At 45.2% G+C, this 20,675-nt stretch overlaps 1 protein-coding gene across 1 annotated transcript in view; it reads left to right on the forward strand.

The window, feature by feature from the left end:
* Positions 1-20,675, forward strand: part of ELOA (elongin A) — a 146,632-nt gene that overhangs the window by 94,754 nt on the left and 31,203 nt on the right. Inside the window, exon 7 of the mRNA XM_078680807.1 lies at positions 19,573-19,670. Within this exon, the coding sequence (XP_078536933.1) occupies positions 19,573-19,670 (98 nt within the window). The remainder of the gene's footprint in view (positions 1-19,572; positions 19,671-20,675) is intronic.

Below are 20,675 nucleotides of genomic sequence, written 5' to 3' on the forward strand. Positions count from 1 at the left end.
AGCCACCTATCTCGTGATACTTAGACTCTTCCAGGACAACAATGTGCAATCATCCGGACCCAACACTTGGCGGCGATCTATGCACAGATATGAATGTCAGCAGCCCTACATGCCAAGAACAGATGCATACTGGTAAGTAGCATATTCGTTTCTTTACCAGAGCTGGTCGTGGTCAGTGGGGCCCTTCGTTATGAAGCTGCAGGTGTCTTTGTAGGGTCCAGGGCAGGTCAGCCACCAATGGTATCGATGTCAGGATCACTGGGGAGACTTCACTGGACAGGTGAGTACCTCAGACTCTGACCGTGGGCGTCGGGTGCAGAGTGGGCACGAGTTGCCATTTCAGCTGGATCCGGAGTCCTTGCAGTTGGATTCTTCTGGATAGAGCCGCTGTCCTTGGGAGATCTGGTCTTTGTTGAAGAGCAGGCAGTCTTTCTCTGGCTTTTGGAAATCACTATCCACAGGACAGTCGTCCTCTTCTTTGCAGAGTCTTTAAAGTTGGAGACCGGCTGGTTAGCTGGTGACAAGTCCGTAGTCGTCTTCAGGCTTTGCTGCACAGCGTCTTCTTTGTAGGTTGCAGGAATCTGAGGATCAAGGTTCAGGGGTGCCTTTAAATACTGAATGTAGGGGCTTTGCAGATACTTTCAGATGGTAGCCAATGGGCAACTTTGCTTTAGGATGATTATACCTAGGGCTCCCTGTTTTATGGTATTTATTTTTTTGCCATTTCCGTCTGTATTTATCCATATTTATTTTTTGGGCATTTTTTCTGTATTTATCCACATTTATTTTTGCCACAAGTAAAAGGCGATGCTATAGCTAGTATTTTTCCACATTTATTTAAATTGACAATGCACACATGCGCTCACTTAAACTAGTGATTTGTTGGGGCTTTAGCAGTGCTTTAAATGGTCCAGTACTGAGTAATTTGAAAAGGAGAGTACATGTGCTTCTCAGTTCTGCTATAAAAACACTTTAGGATAGAGTACAAGCACTTATAAAGAGCAAACATGTGCCAACGCTTCTGTATTTCCATCTAAAGCCACCTGTCACAGGCACTTAACTCGCCCCTTTCAGAGGAACCGCGCCCCCTCCTCTTGGAAGGATACCATCCTAAAACAAACACGGATTAAAAGTGTGCACAGTAAAAACCCAGTGCTGTACACGTGCACTTTTATTGTTCTGTCACTTTGTGTCTCTTGTCGCCATGGTACCCAGACATGCAGTGTATCACACAGCTCACACCGGTGTAGATGGGGAATATCAGTGAGAGGGCACAGTAATAGGAGTCAGACCTCACCCTAATGCACCACAGACCCCCTTCCGTTGCGCTTCTTCCTCACACTGCGTGCTATAATGCACGTCATTAGCACATTATACAGACAAGGATTGTACCCCAGCCAGCGATACAGCAACAATTCGGTTAGATCTAGCACCAAATGTAGCATGCCGTTTTTAAGCGCTGTAAATTTAACATAATCAGAAGGACGAATCTGGCTTTTTGGGCGAATTCAAACTCTTGACTCCTAACGCACCACATTTGTGAGCGGTGAGTCTTTAGTTTGCTGAGCCATCCTGACAGCTAGGTGCTTGTTCGCCCCACCGACTTTCTCAGGTACTCTTATTAAAGCTCCTCCCCCAGCTGTTTGCAATTTACTTCCACTCACTATTTGCAGCATGGAAACTCTTGTTGTCAAGTAGCAAGCAATTTATTCTGGTTACATCTTCTTAGTGAAGCCTGGTTTGGGTGTGGGGAATCTGAGGCATCACCCACGTGGGCTTTGAAGCCAGGTGCTTGATGCATAGTGCTGCCTTTTCTGAAATGGGCAATTTGGTGTAATGTCATAAAATGCAAAAGCTGTCCCCTTCCTCGTTTAGTTGTTCTCCTTTTACAGTGCTCCTGAAACGTTGCAGTGGGTTAAACCACTTTATCAAACAAAAAGCCAGTATTTTGCAAAATATACGAACCTTTTTCGCCCTAAATATATACATATCTAAGCACTAAAACAGTGTAATTGGGAACTAACATGCAAGGAGTCGATATAGAACTATTTTGTAGCAACGATTAACTGGACATGTTTCTCTTTTAAGCGCTTGGGAATTTGAAACCTTGCAGGTTCCACTCTGCAATTCCCTCTTCCATGGTCGATAAATGTCGTACTTCTACATTTGGTAGTAGTAACCCTGCTTTCTAAAGTGCTATGAAATGGCAATACTAAGGTTGTTTGTGTGGCAGGAAAAAAAGTTATTCATTCTAAGTTGCCTCTTGTTTCTCTTATGCTTCACAGTTGAAGTACCTCTGCACTAAGGCTTAACATAGGTCAGAAACTGACGTTTTGTAATTAAGAATTACCCCCCTCACCCCCATGCAGTGCTCCTTGTTCTAGTCATAACAGAAGGAGGCTTGCTCTGCCTCTGACGCACACTACCTAATCCATCTTTTATATCTACACCATCCGTAATGTTTTACTAAAGGCACCTGCCGCCTCCCTCGCTTCCTGTTTTTCTTCTGTCGGTAACGCTACCCAGAGGACGGAGATAACATTAAAGGAATGTGCGAGGCTGACTATGTGTACATTTGTGACAAAAATAAAAAGCTTTGAAACGGTCACTTACAAAGTGGGGACTTGCTGTAAGGACCGCTGGGGGGTGCTTGTTGCCGCATATGCTTCCCCATTCAGGAGTTCCAGTTGGGGCGGGACAGCCAAGCATGTACAGTCGTGCCAATTAGCAAGTTGTCTTCCAGGGGATCCTCATCAATAGTCATAAGCATTAGAATATTCCCGCCCATGCGCGGGACCCCGGAAACACTATATCATATGTGCCCCACATATATATACTCACATATATATATATATATATATATATATATATATATATATATATATATATATATATATACAAGCAATTGGAGCCAAAAATAACAATAGAGCTGGATTATGCTGTAAAGAATTTCCACCATACATGAAACATATGCATTAGAAACATGAAAAACAACATCAAAGATTGTTTTGAAACGGTTTTAATGCTGAAAAAACAGTAGAAATTCTTATTATATCCTGAAAGCATAGAAAGCTCCCAGGCTGCATTGCAAACACACAGTCTAAAAAGACTGAAAAGCTAACCTGTAGCTGCATGCTACATAAAACTGACACCGTGCCTTTAAGGCACTCATGACCCCTAGTATCCCATCATGCCTCAGGGGTGACAGTTGGGTCAGTTGTTCTTTCCGGCTCCTTCAGGAAGGATCCTGGTTACACAGCTCCACTCTTTTTCTGTTTTCTGACAGAAAATTCTCTGTTTTCTAAATTTTTAACCTTACTTCGATGTTTTTCATCTAGTTAAGTAGGTTTTCTCTTGTTGGTTGGCATTTTCATCTTGATATGCCTTCCCTTTTTGACAAGTGCCCTTCTTGTGGCAAGAAGAAGGCAAAGACGGACAGCCATGAGGTATGCATCCTTTGCCTACCTGAAGAACATGACCCTAGGACCTGCCCTCAGAGTCCCTGTCATCAAGAACTTTGAAAGACAGGGAGAGAATTCGAGTCTATGGCCTAGCCCATAGGTCTTCTAGAGGGAGGTCCCCAGCCAAAAAGAGCTCCAAGAGAAGCTTCAGCGTCGGGCTCGACGCTGAGAAAGGAGCAACCGGTGGGTCATTCTTCGAAAAAAACGACATTTATCACCGTCGACGGCGGGCTCGCCGTCAAGAAGATCAGGTATGTTGTCGTCGAGATGTCAAGACCCTCCGGCATCGTCAACTCGGCGACGATCGGCGTCGAGAGATAAGACCCCTCTGCCGTCGTCAACCAGGCGACGACCGGCGCCGAGGGGTAAGGAGCCTCCGCCTTCGTCGTCGTCACGACGTTTGGCGTCGAGAGCTGGCTCACCTCCGTCGTCGCAGGCTAAGCGACCGACGTCGAGAGCCCCAAGTCCTCCGCCGTCGACAACCAGGCGTCGATCGGCGTCGAGGAGGAGATCTACGTCGCGTCGACGTTCGGCGTCGAGGGCGACCAATACCCCTCCGCCGACGTCACGCAGACATTCGAAGTCAAAGGAAGCTCCGTCGTCGGCCAAACAACGCCGCTCGACGTCGAGAGACCATTCCTCACGCCGTTCGCCGTCGAGGCATACGACATCGAGATCGCCTGATCCACCGGCGCCACAGAGACAGTTGGCGTCGAAGGAAAGGACTCCGTCGACGGTGGGACAGCACCGGTCGACATCGCTCGGAGTCAAGGCATGCGCCTTCGGAGCATTCGACATCGAGGCGCCATGAACGGTCCAGATCGACGTCGAAACACCATGAACGAAGATCCAGGGATGGTTCAGTGATCCTAGTGACTGAATCAGCCTCCCGTCACTCTTCTGGTTCTTCCAGATCAAGATCCAGAAGTCCTGCCCGCAGATCTAGAAGTCCTGCCCGCAGACCTCCCACTGCTGGTGTGCAGTTGTCTCCCAGATGGAATATGCCTCTGCACAATTCCCACTGCTGGTGTGCAGTTGTCTCCCAGATGGAATATGCCTCTGCACAATTGGCGAGACTCAGGTGCTACAAGAAGGCTGCAGGAATATGTCAGCCCAGTACACAGATCTCCTCTGCAAAGACTGGTCGAGGAAGTAGACAGTCGCAGCCCTCCCAGGCGCAGAGAAAGATCGCCTGTGAGGCGAGCTGCATCTCGTTCCCCTGCACGAGAAGAACGCACACGGAGGTCTCACGAGAGGAGGCGCGATCGTTCCCCTAGACGGGAGGTACCCGCCAGAAGATCTCTCGAAAGGAGGGCTCGAACACCAGCTACTTCTCCTACCTCCTCTACCCGCTCTTCCATACGGGATTACTCTCCCACTTTGGTTGATAGCCCTGTCTCTAGGGTTTCCCCGGTGGACGATATCAGCACCTATCATGATGTTTTACAGAGGGAGGCACTGAAATTAAACATCGAGCTGTCTGTGCCACAGGTCTCCACGACCGTTATCTTTGAGACTCTTCACCAAAAGTCGGGGTCTCGTCCACTGCTACCGTTGGTCCCAGGGATCATGGATCCTGTCAATGATGTGTTCCTGGCTCCAGCATCGGCAAAAGCGGTGCCGGCTCGAATCCAAAAGAAGTATAAGGCCGCACCCTCTGACCCGATCTTTGTGAAAGCGGACCCGCCCGCCGACTCAGTAGTCATGGCGGCGGCACGAAAGACCCACTCAGTCTCTCCCTCCTCCTCAACTCCTCCTGATGAGGACAGCATGTTGCAAGACTCATGGGGCCGCAAGGTCTGCAGTTCTGCCGCTTCGACGCTGAAGGTTTCTAGCTCGGCTGCGCTTTTAGGCAGGTACGATAGAGCCTTGTGGGACTCAATGGAGCGTTTTAAGTCAAAATTGCCTAAGGAGGACCAACAAGACTTTGAGGAGACCCTGACTGAAGGAAGTCTGGTGGCTAACAAGATAATTAGCACTGTTGCAGACGGAGCAATACTGGCGGGACATTCATATACCCATGGAGTATGTGCCAGACGTTTATTGTGGCTGCGCCTGACTGGCCTCAAGCCTGATGCGCAGCAGCGCATTCTGAACCTCCCGTTTACCGGAATATCTCTCTTCGGCCAGCACACGGACGACAAGATGAGTCGGATGAAAGCCGAGCTCGACACCGTCAAGGCAGTCGGCTTAGAAAAAAAGGAGGAGTTTAAACGCCGTTTCAAGTCCAACAGAGGCAGAGGGGCTCAACAGAGGGTTCAAACCCCTCAGTGGTCCCAAAATAAGGCCCAGTGCAAAACCCAGTTTCGGGGTGGTAAAGCTAACAGAGGTAGAGGAGGTCACCAGCAGTCCTCTACCTCGACGAGAGGAGGAAAACGATGAGCACTGGCTTCCTCTAGCGCCGTTGTCCACTCCAGTGGGAGGAAGTGTTTCAAAACATCTGGCAGAGTGGGGCAGCAACACGAACGATCGGTGGGTGCTGAATACACTGCGCAATGGATATGCTCTTCGTTTTCATGCGCCTCAACAGGACATTCACCCAAAGAGATCTCGTCCGCACCAACTCGATCTGCTCCGAAAAGAGGTGAAGGCTCTTCTCCTAAAACGAGCTATAGAAGAGGTGCCTCCTTCACAAAGGGGAAAAGGAGTCTACTCCAGATACTTTCTTGTCCCCAAAAAGGATCAGGAAAACAAGTGCCGGCCTATCCTGGATCTTCGTGTTCTGAACAAGAACATAGTCAAGGAGAAGTTCCGCATGCTTGCTCTTCACCAAATATGTCCACATCTCTAAGTGGGAGATTGGATGTGTTCGATGGACTTGCAAGATGCCTACTTCCACATTCCAATTGCCATGCGACATCGGAAGTTCTTAAGGTTTCTGGTGGGCAGCAAACACTACCAGTACAGGGTCCTGCCTTTCGGGCTAAAGTCAGCGCCGAGAGTCTTCACCAAATGCATGGCAGTGGTGGCAGCCTGCCTGCAAAATAGAGGACTTTTCGTCTATCCCTACCTGGACGACTGGCTCCTAAAAGGCCCATCTACTCATCAAGTAGAGAACGACTTTCACCTTTGCCTGCTACAATTGCACAGGCTCGGCCTCCACGTCAACATGGAGAAGTCAGTACAGCTACCGACCCAATCCATTCACTACCTGGGCTCCGTTATAGATGCAAAATTGGGAAAAGCGTATCCTTCTGAGGAGAGACTATTTTCTATGCAGCAAAAGTGCAGAGTTCTACTACAGTCCCAGAATCCAACAGCGCGTCAAGTAGCGTCTCTGCTGGATTCCATGGCATCCTGCATCTTCCTGATTCCTCACGCCAGGCTGAGGATGCGACCTTTGCAGCAGGCTCTGTAGGATCAATGGGATCAGTCGACGGGGCTCTGGGAAGACCGGATCTATCTTTCCCAGGTGACGAAGACTTCCATCAAATGGTGGACTCACCCTCGCAACCTCCTGGTGGGAGTACCTTTTCACCAACCTCTCCCGGCACAGTCTATAGTCACAGACGCGTCTCCAAGGCTGGGGAGCACACATGGGGTGTCTGCAGATTCAAGGAAGGTGGTCAGCAAAAGAACAGACCTACCATATCAACGTGCTGGAGCAGTCCATCTGGCTCTAAAGTCCTTCCTTCCTGCACTCGAATCACACTCCGTTCTGATACAAACGGACAATACGACGACCATGTTCTACCTGAACAAGCAGGGCGGAACTCGGTCGCGTCCTCTGTCTCTGGAGGCACAAGCCATATGGCACTGGCTGCTTGCCCGGAATCTCACAGTAGTGGCGGTGCACCTCCCAGGAGAGCTAAATATCAAGGCCGACGCACTCAGCAGGCACTTCGAAGATCAGCCAGACTGGGTGCTGCACGACGAGGTGGTGGCAGACCTCTTCCATCGCTGGGGTCGTCCAGAAATAGATCTGTTCACGGACGACGTAAACTCAAAATGCCTCGCCTTCTCGTCCAGATTCCACCGTCCAGGGGGAATGCCCTTTTGATGGACTGGTCAGGGACATTTGCTTACGCATTTCCTCCTCTGCCCCTGATTCTGAAGGTGGTGTCCAAACTCATCAGATCCAGCATGACCATGATCCTGGTAGCCCCGGACTGGCCTCGGCAGGGGTGGTACCCGGACCTTCTACAGCTGTCGGTGCTTCCACCCAGGAGACTGCCCTGCAGGCCGGACCTGTTGACCAAGATGGGGGGGGGGGATTCTTCATCCCAACCTTCCCTCACTGCACTTAACAGCATGGTTCCTGAGGTCCTACAATACGGACATTTAAATTTACCACCTGATTGTATGCACATTTTAAAGGAAGCGAAACGACCCTCCACAAGAACGTCTTATGCGTTTAAGTGGAAGAGGTTTTTTCTTTGGTGCAGAGAACGTCACTGTGATCCCTCATCAGCAGAGGAGGTGGTGATTCTGCCTTACTTGTTGTACTTAGCAAGATCTGGTCTTAAATATGCTTCGATCAGGGTGCATCTCTCTGCCATTACGGCTTATAGGAAGTCTCCTACTCAGCCCTCCTTCTTCCAGATGGAGGTGGTCAAGGACTTCTTACAGGGGTTGAAGAAAGTGTACCCCCCTGTTAGAAACCCTTCTCCTCCGTGGGAATTAAACCTAGTGTTGTCTAAGTTGATGGGCCCCCCTTTGAACCCATCCACAGATCTTCCTTGCAACACCTATCGTGGAAGGCCACTTTTCTAGTTGCAATTACATCAGCGCGCAGAGTAAGTGAGATACATGCGGTGTGTACAAAATAACCCTACACAACAGAGTAGTCTTAAGGGCGCATCCATCTTTTTTATCTAAGGTTGTCTCTGATTTTCATATAAATCAGTCTATTTCTCTTCCTTCTTTTTTTCCAAACCCCACGACCCCGGCTGAGCGGTCGCTGCACTCTTTAGATCTCAAGAGTCCTTAAATTTTATTTGGAAAAGACCAAAGAAAGTAGGAAGACAGACCAATTGTTTATCAACTACGGTCCACTGAGGACGGGCTTTCCAGCTGCCAAAAGATCCATCTCCAGATGGATCGTCTCCTGTATTAAATTGGCTTATCAGCTTGCAGGCAAGCCCTTACTTTTGTCACCTAAAGCACACTCTACTAGGGGGAAAGCGGCAACAGTAGCTTTTCTGCATGATGTCCCTATGTCAGAGATTTGCAAGGCTGCAACCTGGAGATCAGTTCATACCTTTACAAGGCATTACTGCCTAGAATCTGATTCCAGGACTGATACTCAAGTAGGACAAGCCTCTTTGAGGAATCTATTTGGGTAGCCTGCGGCCTGTACAAGCTTAGTTTTTCTAGGCTTAGTAATGTTATTACTGTATTGTTACTCCTTTGCCCGCAGGGAGATGAGGTGAGGCTCGCTATTCTATTCTAATGCTTATGACTATTGATGAGGATCCCCTGGAAGAGAAGGCTTAGATACTTACCTGTAATCCTAGTTCTCTTCCAGGGGTATCCTCATCAAAGTCATAAGCAACCCTGCCGCCTCCCCGGGCAAAGGATCTTTATTAATTTGGAGATATTGTTAACCTATTTGTTTCCATGTTTTTTCAGTCTCCGAAAAGAACAACTGACCCAACTGTCATCCCTGAGGCATGATGGGATACTGGGGGTCATGAGTGCCTTAAAGGCACGGTGTCAGTTTTTTGTAGCATGCAGCTACAGGTTAGCTTTTCAGTCTTTTTAGACTGTGTGTTTGCAATGCAGCCTGGGAGCTTTCTATGCTTTCAGAATATAATAAGAATTACTACTGCTTTTTCAGCATTAAAACAGTTTCAAAACAATCTTTGATGTTGTTTTTCATGTTTCTAATGCATATGTTTAATGTATGGTGGAAATTCTTTACAGCATAATCCAGCTCTATTGTGATTTTTGGCTGCAATTGCTTGTTTTTATTTATATATATATCTATATATATATATATAGATATATATAGATATATATAGATATATATATAGATATAGATAGATATATATATAGATATAGATAGATAGATAGATATATATATATAGATATATATATATATAGAGATATATATATGGGGCACATATGATATAGTGTTTCCGGGGTCCCGCGCATGGGCGGGAATATTCTAATGCTTATGACTTTGATGTGGATACCTCTGGAAGAGAACTAGGATTACAGGTAAGTAACTAATCCTTATGTTCAGGGAATCAGGCATGCACAGGAATTCAGCACTTGCCTTCGTCTCGTAAATGGAGTTGCTAGGTATCCTTTCTAAATGACCAACGTACTTTATTTCTTGTACAGCGAATAAGAAATTGATTCGATTTAAGCCGTGTGCTAGGATGCGCTGCTGCAGCACTGTGAAATTAAGTGCTTAAAATGTGCAATGTATGGGGCCTGGGACTGGGAGTCAGGGGCGTTGGGAGAGGCTACGGCATGGGGTGACAGAACAATAAAGCCTCATTAACAAGTAAATGGTCTTTTAAAAGACCTGTGATGTACTTGTGCGGCTGTGTGTGTGTGTGCCCAGGAAGGAATTTCAAGCAGCAGGAAGGGGTCATGGCGAGCACTCTGGATTCCAGCGCGGGAACATTTTCTAGTATGCTACCGTTTCTACATATAAATACAGACATAGGAAATATAGATTTCCGTCTGTATTTATATGTAAAAATCCGTAAAAACGGAAAACCGGGAGCCCTAATTATACCCTTTGTGTGTCCCCTCCATTTGGAGAGGAGACATCTCCTAACCTGAATGGTTAGAATCCTTCCATTCAAGATGGTGGATTTCCAAAAGAGGGAGTTCTCTCGGTCCAGGGCACAATGGGAGGACAAACCTCTCCTGACTTCTAATTTCCCTTCAACCTTGCTGCCAAAAGTGGGGCTCAGTCAAGGGGGCGGGCATCTCCACTAGCTGGAGAGGCCCTGGTCAGCATATCAAAGGGCTGGAAACCTTTGAGGCTCACTGCCCTGAATGCTGTTCCTGCTTGAGGGTAGGTGAGAAGCACCCCCACCCCCAGCAGGCTTTGTTCCTGACCCACAAGAGCACAAGGGCTCCCACATCAGGGGGTCAGAAACATGTCTGTGTGTGGCAGGCTGGTGCAGACCAGTGAGCTGTAGACTAGGGAGTTGGTTGTTTTTCATTGCCATTTTTAAGATGCCCTCTGAGTGCATTTTAGAATAAATCAAACACTGGAATCAGTGTGGATTTATTCTGCTGAGAAGTTTGATACCAAACTTCTTACTATTCAGCAAAGCCATTGTGGAGTTCATAATGACAAACACCCAGCCCATGTACTCAATATGGCTTCCTCACTTACAATGTCTTAAGAATGGCACAGACCCTGTAGAGGCATATTGCTCGTACATCTATGCCCTCACCTGTGGTATAGTGCACCCTGCCTTAGGGCTGTGAGGCCTGCTAGAGGGGTGACTTATCTATGCCACAGGCAGTATTTGTAGGCATGGCACAAAGGAATGTTTGCCCTGCCGCCTTTTAGGCTTTGTCTGCACCAAAACAGTCTGCAATGACAGTCTATATGTGTTAGGCGAGGTGTCTCTGAAGGAGCCACAATGGATGTTGCAGCCCTTGGAGACCCTCTGTGGTCACAAGGCCCTTGGTACCAGGGGTACCTTTTACAAGGAACCTATATGTGGGCAGAGGTTTGCCAATTGTGGAAACAAAGGTACAGTTTTGGGGAAGCACACTGAACACTAGGGCTCTGCTAATCGGGTTCCCAGTGCCTTTCAGTCAAACTGCATTAGATATCTGGGGGAAAAGTGGGGGGTAACCATGTATGAAGGGGCACTTTCCTACACAATAGATCTGTATTTTACCCGGGATGATAAATTCCACCCCATTTCCTCACTAGTCTCGAAATATGTAATCTGTCGAGCCCTACCAGGTCCCTCACACTAATACAGTTTTGTAGAGCCGATTCCACAGACCCGAGAGTCTGTTGGATCATGGTTTCCTCTGCCAATGCTGTCCTTCGTTGATAAAAAGCAAATTGAAGAGTCTGACTGGCAAAAAGCTTTAAAGGAATCCCAGACCACAGGGAGGGATGCTGTCCCTGTAAATGAAAATCGAGAAACTCCCTTATATGCTCATCCATTAAGCTAACCTAGCCTTCTTCTGAGGGTAACCTCATTCAAATCTCCAGCTCCAGGGGCCAAATTCCCGAGTAGAGTCGCCAAGTTGTATAAACAACGACAAGGCGTTCTGGTGCAAAAGGACCCTTGGATTGCATGTGATCTTGGAAAAAGAAACCAAACTATTGCTGACCAGAAACATGTCTAATCGACATGGCCGTATGAGAAGTGGAATAAAACGTGAATTATGGATCTCTATGATGCTTAATATGACAAAGATCAGCCAAAGTATATGAGGATATTAACTATTGTACGACCCCCACCCCGAAGTCTGTACTTACCCCGGCACGCCAAGTAATTTAAAAGCTGATCTGAGGACTTAAGCTGGGATGCTGAATCCTTTTAGGGCACAGTGTAACGTTAAAACCACCACACACAAAATAAGGTGGGGCCCTGAGATGCAACTTCGATAAAGAACATTAAAAACCTTCGGGTTATCCGTGTTAGGGCCGTAGAGAACGCAAATGGTAAAGCGATTTCTATCTTAATGAATAGTCTCCAGCAACCCCCCTCCACCCCAGATAACTGTAGCTTATTTTAATTGCTGCTGTAAGGTTTTTTTGTTTGGAAAGCGTGTTCTATTTGGATGTTTTATCCTGTCTTAAAGACACAGTGCTATTCACTAATCACACTTGTGTGGTCATTTGTTTTACTTTCATGCTGTGCTAGCCTGTTTGATTTACATATGTTTTCTTTAAAACGGGAAAGACTCCCATACATAGGGTTTCTTTAGTATCTGCTATGCAATATTTAGCTGTGTATGCCTTTTAAGTTCATCACATACAAAGCAAAATTCCTATTCGGACTCATTTTCATAATAACTATTATTTGAGAGGTCAGCTTTACCGCCCTGTCAAGACCTTATATCACCAAAACAAACCTACACATACAATGTTCCGAATGGGGCTTTGGGGGTCAAGCCTCTGTAGCTGTTGGCTTGTTTGCTTTACCTAACTTGCCATTTCTCGCTCACCAAACTTAGCTCACCTATCAAACATAAATACCTAACCTACCACACCTGACCTATTTAACATCCTCTGATACCTAACCTACCATCCTTCTCCAGTCATGTATACCCTAACTCACACTGACCTCTGAAGTGGTAATTTTGTGAAAAAGGGAACTATTCGGATTTTTGCATTTTATACATTGGAAAAATGATCTAATGCTCCTCTGTTAAATTTAAAATAGTCTTTTTCAGTTGAGGTATCCTAGAAATTATGAACCCTGTGATAAAGCTAATATGACACATACATAATAATCGTATACTTCTCACATCCTAAGCTTTTGCACTGTAACACAAGCAAACATTCACGCACCCTCTGTCACACACCAACAGACTCCAAGCATAATATTTTAATAACACTAAGTTACCTTTACAGTAACATGTAACACAAAACTAAGAGCATACTAACTCTCACAGTAACCTCTCTCTACCTCAAAACATTAACACAGAATAAATTACATTTCTGCCTCTGTGTTTACCACTGGTTCGATGCTAGAAAAAAAAAACTCATAGTTATCACCTTTCGGCTAACACTCATCTATTACCTTTTTACTTTGCTAAATGTATGCTAATGTATTGAATTGAATTGAATTTTTATTAACTGTACAATTAATTAAAATCTTTACAGTGAAAGGAGAGAGTACAGAAAACGGTAATTGTAAACTTCTTTGCTTGATAAAAGGTCTACCAGTGTGCTAATTAAAAAGGCGAATTAAAAGCAAAATAGAGTGAGGGGGTACGTCACCCCTGTCTAAGTCCCATATGAATGGCCTTTTTCCAACCTTGTGTGCCTTGGAGTTAGTCTTAATGGCGGATGATTCATTGCTGGAGGGGCGTACCGGTTGGGCACTGTCAATGCTACTACGTAGCGAAGTCACTTCAGCTAACGTCTGCTGCTTTTACCATGGGCTTCTCAAGTGTTAAAATGCTTTCGTTGCTGGCTTTTAAGGCTAGCCTAATTTGGTGAACGAATTTCGCCAAGCTCGCTAGGGTCATTGTGTTGATGGTTGAGAAACACAAAGCTGATGCTTCAGAGCATGATTTTATGCTCTGACTGAGGCAGATCGGTCTCAGCAGTCGCCGGCGATCGATGTCGAAAAAAGGACAGCAGCAGAGAAGGTGCAACCAAGATTCCCTCTTGTAGGTGCATAGTCTACAAGATATGGATTCCCCTCTTTGTGCCCATACGGGGTTGAAGTCTGCTATCCCAAGCGTGGTCAGCCTCATGTATAGAATTTTGCTTCGGACATGTGTTGTTAGGGCCTCACTTAAATATAATTGTGCTTTTCCTACCATGTACGAGTTTAATGTGTCCAAATGGGAGCTTCGACAGAGGGTTTTATGGTCGAGGTCAAACGAGATTTCATGAACTTGTTTGTTGACTGCTCTCTTCCAAACATTCAGTGGGATGTCCTGCCGCAGAATATTTTCTTCCTCAATCCTCAGAGTTTTGATTGCGTTCACCAGCCTGGTATGCCATGTCGAGGCTGGCCCTTCGAAGATGGAGCTCAAGTGGTATTTAAGGGAGTTAGCCGGAGCCCTTAATATCCTTAGATACAACTTTATAAGCTCCCCCTGGCAGATCAAGTCTGGCCTTGCTAGGCCAAGCTCCAGTCTCAGCCTGGATCTTCTAGCTGTCCTTGGTATGTGTAACACCGACTTGTATGCCTTAACTTGGGCAGAGTTGAGAAGAACGTCCAACTTTCCAGGAAAGGCAAGCTGACCGTAAGAGATTGCAGGGAGAAGCTTTGCTCGTAGGGCTATCAGAATTGGACTGGCGGATGGGCTGATCAGGTTCTGACTTAGTTGTTTTAGCATATATGTTACCTTGTTGGCTTTGAAGGCCTGATGATTTAGATGTACATTGGCCTTTGCCCGTTCCGTGAACCAGACCCCCAAGTAGTTGTATGAGGCCACCGAGTTTATTTGAACGTTTCCCAGCTGCCACAGTGCATGCCTTTTCCGTTGATAGGACCCAAAGATAATAACCTTGGTTTTCCCTTGATTGACAGACAATCTGTTGGCGATGTTGAATCTGTTTAAAGCTGTTAGTGTTCTTTGTAGGCCGATCTTCGTGTGATCCATTATAGCCGTGTCATCGGCATACTGTAAAACTGGTAGCCTCACACTTCCTAGTCTGGGGGCTACTAGGCTGGCTCCTTTTAGGGCTTCCCCCAAATCCGCTGTATATAAATTGAAAAGAGTGGGGGCCAGCACACACCCTTGCTTCAGCCCATTTTCTGTGCCTATTTTGGGAGAAACTGTCCGAGCGCTTGTTTTGGCCCGCACCCAGGTGGCCTCATATAGTGACCTAATTGCCTTCAGAAGATTCGATGGGATCCCCCACTTATCTAATTTCCACCATAAGCGTTTTCTGTCCACTTTGTCGAAGGCTGTACTATAGTCGACAAAGCAGCAAAATAGTGGTGGGTGGTTCTTCGAGGTTGCCTGGGCTGAGAGATGTGCTAGTGCCAGGACATTATCCATTGTAGATGCCTGGGACCTGAAACCAGTCTGGTACATAGGTATTATGTTTTCCTTTTCGGCCCATTTTTCTAGGTCATGGAGTACTAGGCGTGCATATGCCTTGGCCTCCAGGTCGAGCAGGGCTATGAGCCTATAGTTCGATGGTTCTAGGCGGTCACCTTTTTTAAAAATTGGAACCAATATGGAACCCCTCCAGGAGTCCGGGGTTATGGCGGTCATGTAGATGTAATTGAAGAGCGGAGTTAAGAGTCGCCCAGAACTCTGGTGCCTGTTTGAAGATCGGTCCTGGGATACCGTTGGGCCCTGGGGCACCGTCGTTCCTCATGCGCTTAATGGTTTTAATAACCTGTTGGGTGTTTGTCCAGGTTAGTATGATGCCTTCAGCGTAGGCCGTGGAGCTGTTACCCCTCGCGTTCTTTCCTGGGCTCGAGAGTATGACTTCTGGATTTGTTCTAATCTGTTGGACTTCCTCAGCTAACTCCGCTTTTTCTATTGATGGGTCTTCATTAGTGGGGACTATTACATATAGTTGTTTCACATGTTGGATCCAATCTTTTTCGGGTACCCCGTTTGCTAATGTACATTTGCTAATATTTAAAAAGTTGACCCCCCCAATAAAATATTTCATTTAAAACACAATCCCCTTTAAAAGATTAACAATTCTATTGTATTAGTTAGATTGTAATTTTGGAAGTACTTGTGTCTAGTCAATTTAGCTCTATTGTACCACAGCAAAACATAATTATTGCGTTCAACATAAATAGCACATTGCCAGCAAATATTCTATATTATTCTTGCAACTGGCGGTTTTCTTGATAGACAAATATTAGGTTTGTAATCCGTCTTTAAAGGCTCACAACAATTAACACAACAAAGCTCTAACACCTAGAACCCAAAACCTTTCTAATTTAAAAGCCAGTTCATAGGGCCTGAAGCGTCGTAGCTTCAGCTGTTAAATTGATCTTTCAATCCTTTGAGGAAGCTTCAGACTTTCTTGGAAGAATGAGCCAATAGGATTGACCCTGATTACCTTGAGGAACACTAGCTCAGTGGGGCTTCTAAACTGGTAGAGACACTTGTTTTTCTATTGTTTGGGAATCCTGGTGAAAATCATGGTTCACCCAAGCTGCCAAGAAAAGAAGTTTGCGGAGAGCATTCCTTATCTTAGCAGCAGCATCTCAAACTTAAGGTGACCTATGGCTCTCTGCAAGGGATTCTATCAATTGGTGGCTGCGGTGAAATGCTTAGCATAATTTCCAATACTCATCAGCAGCCCAATAAGTCCAGCTTATTTACACGAACTGTCTTCTCAGTAAATAATGGATAAAACAGGGGTGGGATTAGTCCTTAGCACCATGTCTGAGAGCTGGAAGAAGGAAAGGTTAGCACCTCAGAGGGGGAAGTTTAGGATGGCAACAGAAACAGCTACACTTGTGAAACACCGATCCTCCTGCAGGTCAGGCCAAGTGGTCGCCAATGTTCCCAGAGCACTTTTACATATATATGTGGAAGGACAGGATATCTTTGAATGGTGTTTGAGCTTTTAGTTTGCTTGTATAGCACAGGTTTTGAATGAGGTTACTAAGGCAGCCGCTTTATTGATTTGCTTACCTTTGGATGGGACAGCCGTCATTGGAAGGATGCCTGTGGTAGATCACATGGTGTATGAGCAAATTAAGAAGGTTTGGGCTGGTCCCAGGTCAGTACTTTCAGAGGTTCAAGGAATGTAAAAGGGTGAATTGTATACAGTTGGAGACTTGTATGTGTGGTGTATTGCAAGACTGTATGGATTGGGTGAGAGGAATGGGGGCCAGGAATTTTCTTTCCCTGAATCAGTTGATGGCTACAGAGTGACTCTAGCCCACTTGGAAAATATCTGTCTAACCTGACACAAGGTGATCCAGAGGAACTTGCAGTGTTAGCTGATACGTGTTTGCGAACATAGTTCACAAGGGGGCTAGATCAGCATGGTTCCAAGCCAGAAGTGGAGAGGAACTCTCCACAGACTGTTTTAAAACCAGAGGGTAAGGGCAAGGCTAATTCCCAAGAAACCTGGGAGAGGACAAAGCAGAATGGGAATGGTAATGGTGTATCCATGAAAGAACATCATGAGAAGGGTGGACATGTGGGTTCTTCCAAAGCCAAGGTGGAGACTGTAAGTGCCATTAGATTAGATATTATGTAAGAGTGTCAGGTTAAAGACCCTGTATCAGCAGGACCTGTGATCGCTAGTAGGTGACACGTGGGTGAAGGGAATCCTGTTGCGTTCAACATAGTAGCTATGGATTTCTGGGAGAAGGATGTAGATGCTCAGGCACATATGGTATGTACTTGCATATATAACCGTTATGGCAGACCATAATATTAAGACCAGAAGACGCAGCAGTCGGCAGCAAATGTTGACTTATACCTCTTACTTTCAGAAACTTCATATCTGCTATGAGGATTGTCCATTACCACCAATTTACATCCAAAAACTAGACATCACTAAATAAACTGGTATGGAATAACTGTCACACTGCTGAACTATTTTGAGGACTTTAATGTAGTCCACCACTGCTGGTTCGAAATATTTATACACTGACTGCTTATTTACAATCTCACAATGACACTCCAGTATGGGATGATAATAGCAATACACATCCTAACAGATCTCTCCACATCGCTCTCCCTTGCCAGCTCAGGACCACTATTATAGCCTGTGCAGTAACCAGCTAAGCAAACAATAATCTTAAGCAAACTAACCAGCTGAGGTGTTCAAAGCTACAGCACACTTGAAAACCATAAAACTGCACTTCTGTCTCTCACACTCCATCTTCCGCCACATTGCTATGCCCTGCGCCCCATAACCCGATAACCACATCTCTAAAGTCATCTCGCATGACGTGCAAACATGTCCCACAGAGTATCAAAACAGACAACATCCGTCCAACCACGCACCCCACACTTTTTATCATGCTGCCCATGTAGACCACGGCTTCAGCGCTCCGCCCCATAAGGGTAGTTAGCACTATATAAATGTTGCAATACAATATACAGAACTGAATGTTGTGTAATCCAGCTGAGACCGAAAATAAGAAAATTGAGATTTATTTTGAAGGTTGCTGGAAATGTACTTTTTACTAAGATGTTTAACACATTTTATTTTTAATTTCAACTTCACATTTCAATGTAATATTACTTTACATGCTGTTGGGCACCGCATATAAGCAATTTGCATAGCATCACAGATGTTCTTTTGAATATATGTGTTGGGATTAAACCCTCTTTTTCTGTTTCCAAAAGTCGGCAATTAGTCACTAAACTATATCTCACTGACCTTCCCAGTTTATGGCCTACTTACTGAATCCAAAAACAAACGTGTGGAGGGTCTGGGGGAATATTTACTGACCTGTCTGTTCGCTCCCCTACTATCATAATACAAAACACATATCAGAGCAGAACATGTCTAGAGATGGTGTGTAACTAAACCAGTGACTATGAAACAGTAGGATGTATATGTGAACCAATGCCGTAAAGAGTTATAGGAAACAAAAAGCTAGAACAAGACCCATCAGCCCACCATTGCGGCGGAGTTTACGTCACGTGGGAATTGCTGATTAATCCATCCCACCTCCGGCCATATAGTGCCGGTGTGGAAATGGATATCAGAAATCTAGCCATGATGTTTACCATAAAGTGGACTAAATAAAGTGCAGTGCTCGAGTGAGGTGATGGATAAAATTGACTACACAGACTGAAAGAGTGTACATATAGAAGACCGTGTGTCAAGGGTTAAAAGCACGCCTGGTAGTTAGACTACCCTGTGGCGCTGTGCAGAACGGTCGACATGTTTCAGCCTAAGGGGCGTTGCCCCGGCTTTCTTCAGGACCTTAGATATAGAATAGCTACTGCAACTGTCACTACAAGTGATGAGTTAGGTGAAAAATTACAAAATGTTTACTAATAGACAGATACTTATCTACCAGGAACTTTAACGCTTAGTTGTCCACTGGCGGGAGAGAAGCATGTCTTCTTCCCAGCCTTGTGTGGGTGAAGACCTCACCTCACCCGGCAACCGCTCGGGAGTATGAGGCCCCGCTCTGTCCGTCGGTACCCCTGTCCAAGAGCCAAGCGGCATTGGTTCACATATACATCCTACTGTTTCATAGTCACTGGTTTAGTTACACACCATCTCTAGACCTGTGCTACTTACTGAATCGTCCACCCACAAACTGCTTTATGTACTTACTTCTGACTTCTTACACAGGCCTACAAAGTAAACAAGCACTGTTCCACTAAGTAACTCGCATGTAATTATATATGTATTACTTTATTCCTTAGTAATCGAGGAAGTGGGTGGAGTCCCTACTTACTGAATCGTCCACGCACAAACTGCTTGATGTACTTACTTCTGACTTCTTACACATGCCTACAAAGTAAACAAGCACTGTTCCACTAAGTAACTCGCATGTAATGATATATTTATTACTTTATTCCTTAGTAATCGAGGAAGTGGGTGGAGTCCCCTATTCCTTGCTGGAGCCTGTTTTGGAGAAGTGCACCCCTGAACAGCTCTATCGCATTGAGGAGTGTAATCATGTGAGTGCCCAAGAGAATTCTGCCTTATTCTGTACTTCCTGTTCCTCTTGCATGTACATACATCCCTCACGGTTTCATGTCTTGTTTGTACCTTTCTCCATTGCTTTAACATTTCTTCCCTTTTGCCTGCATACTTAATTCCCTTCTAGCCCCATGTCGGGATTTTAAATTGGTTAAATTGGAGCCTTTTACATAGACAACCCTACACTAGAACCCTAGGCTGAAGCCAGACCAGGTCTGAAATTATATTATTGCATCATCAAAAAAAATAGTTATTTTCTGCCTTAGGTGCTTGACTACTCTGTAAGCAACTGTAAGTGATTACCTTATATTGTAACCAAGCCCTTCCCTATGTATGTATGCCAGCAAAGGTGATATAGTCCTAATGGGATGTATATATATATATAGTTACCTTTTAAAGAGCTTGGGACTTATTCATGATCGTACATTCACACATGAGTAAATCTTCATGGGTAAATTTACTGTTATACTTGGTAGTAAATCTAGTGCTCTCAATTGTTCACCATTTCCGAGTTAAAGTTACATCAAAGTGTAGGCCTACCCCCGGAATTCTGGCGTGGAGCATAATTTCCGAGTGTGGCGTTAAATCTAGTAGCATTTTACACTCTGGTGGAGGTATCCGCCACCGTGGCGGAGATCTCCCCATGGTAAAGTATCACCAAATTGTAAATAGCGTATTAAACATAAAATAAATATCGAAAATAATTTGCAACACATGAATGTAAATCAAATTTACATTTTTTTAAATGTAACACTAAATAGGAAAAATGCTACAGAAACAGCACTGTTAACCTAATTTAGAATTAAAAATGTAATTGAAATTATTTTATTATTTTTTTAAAGTATTATTTAAAAATTACCCATCTAAAGTAAAATGGTAATATGCATTTATGTATTGAACGTTGCTAAAATTATATGTAGTTACTTTAAAAGGCTTTTGCCGAACCCGAAATGTGTTGGCTACCCACGTTATTTTATGAAGAA

This window comes from Lissotriton helveticus, chromosome 3_1 (genome assembly GCF_964261635.1).
Source record: "Lissotriton helveticus chromosome 3_1, aLisHel1.1, whole genome shotgun sequence".
NCBI classification, from domain to species: domain Eukaryota; kingdom Metazoa; phylum Chordata; class Amphibia; order Caudata; family Salamandridae; genus Lissotriton; species Lissotriton helveticus.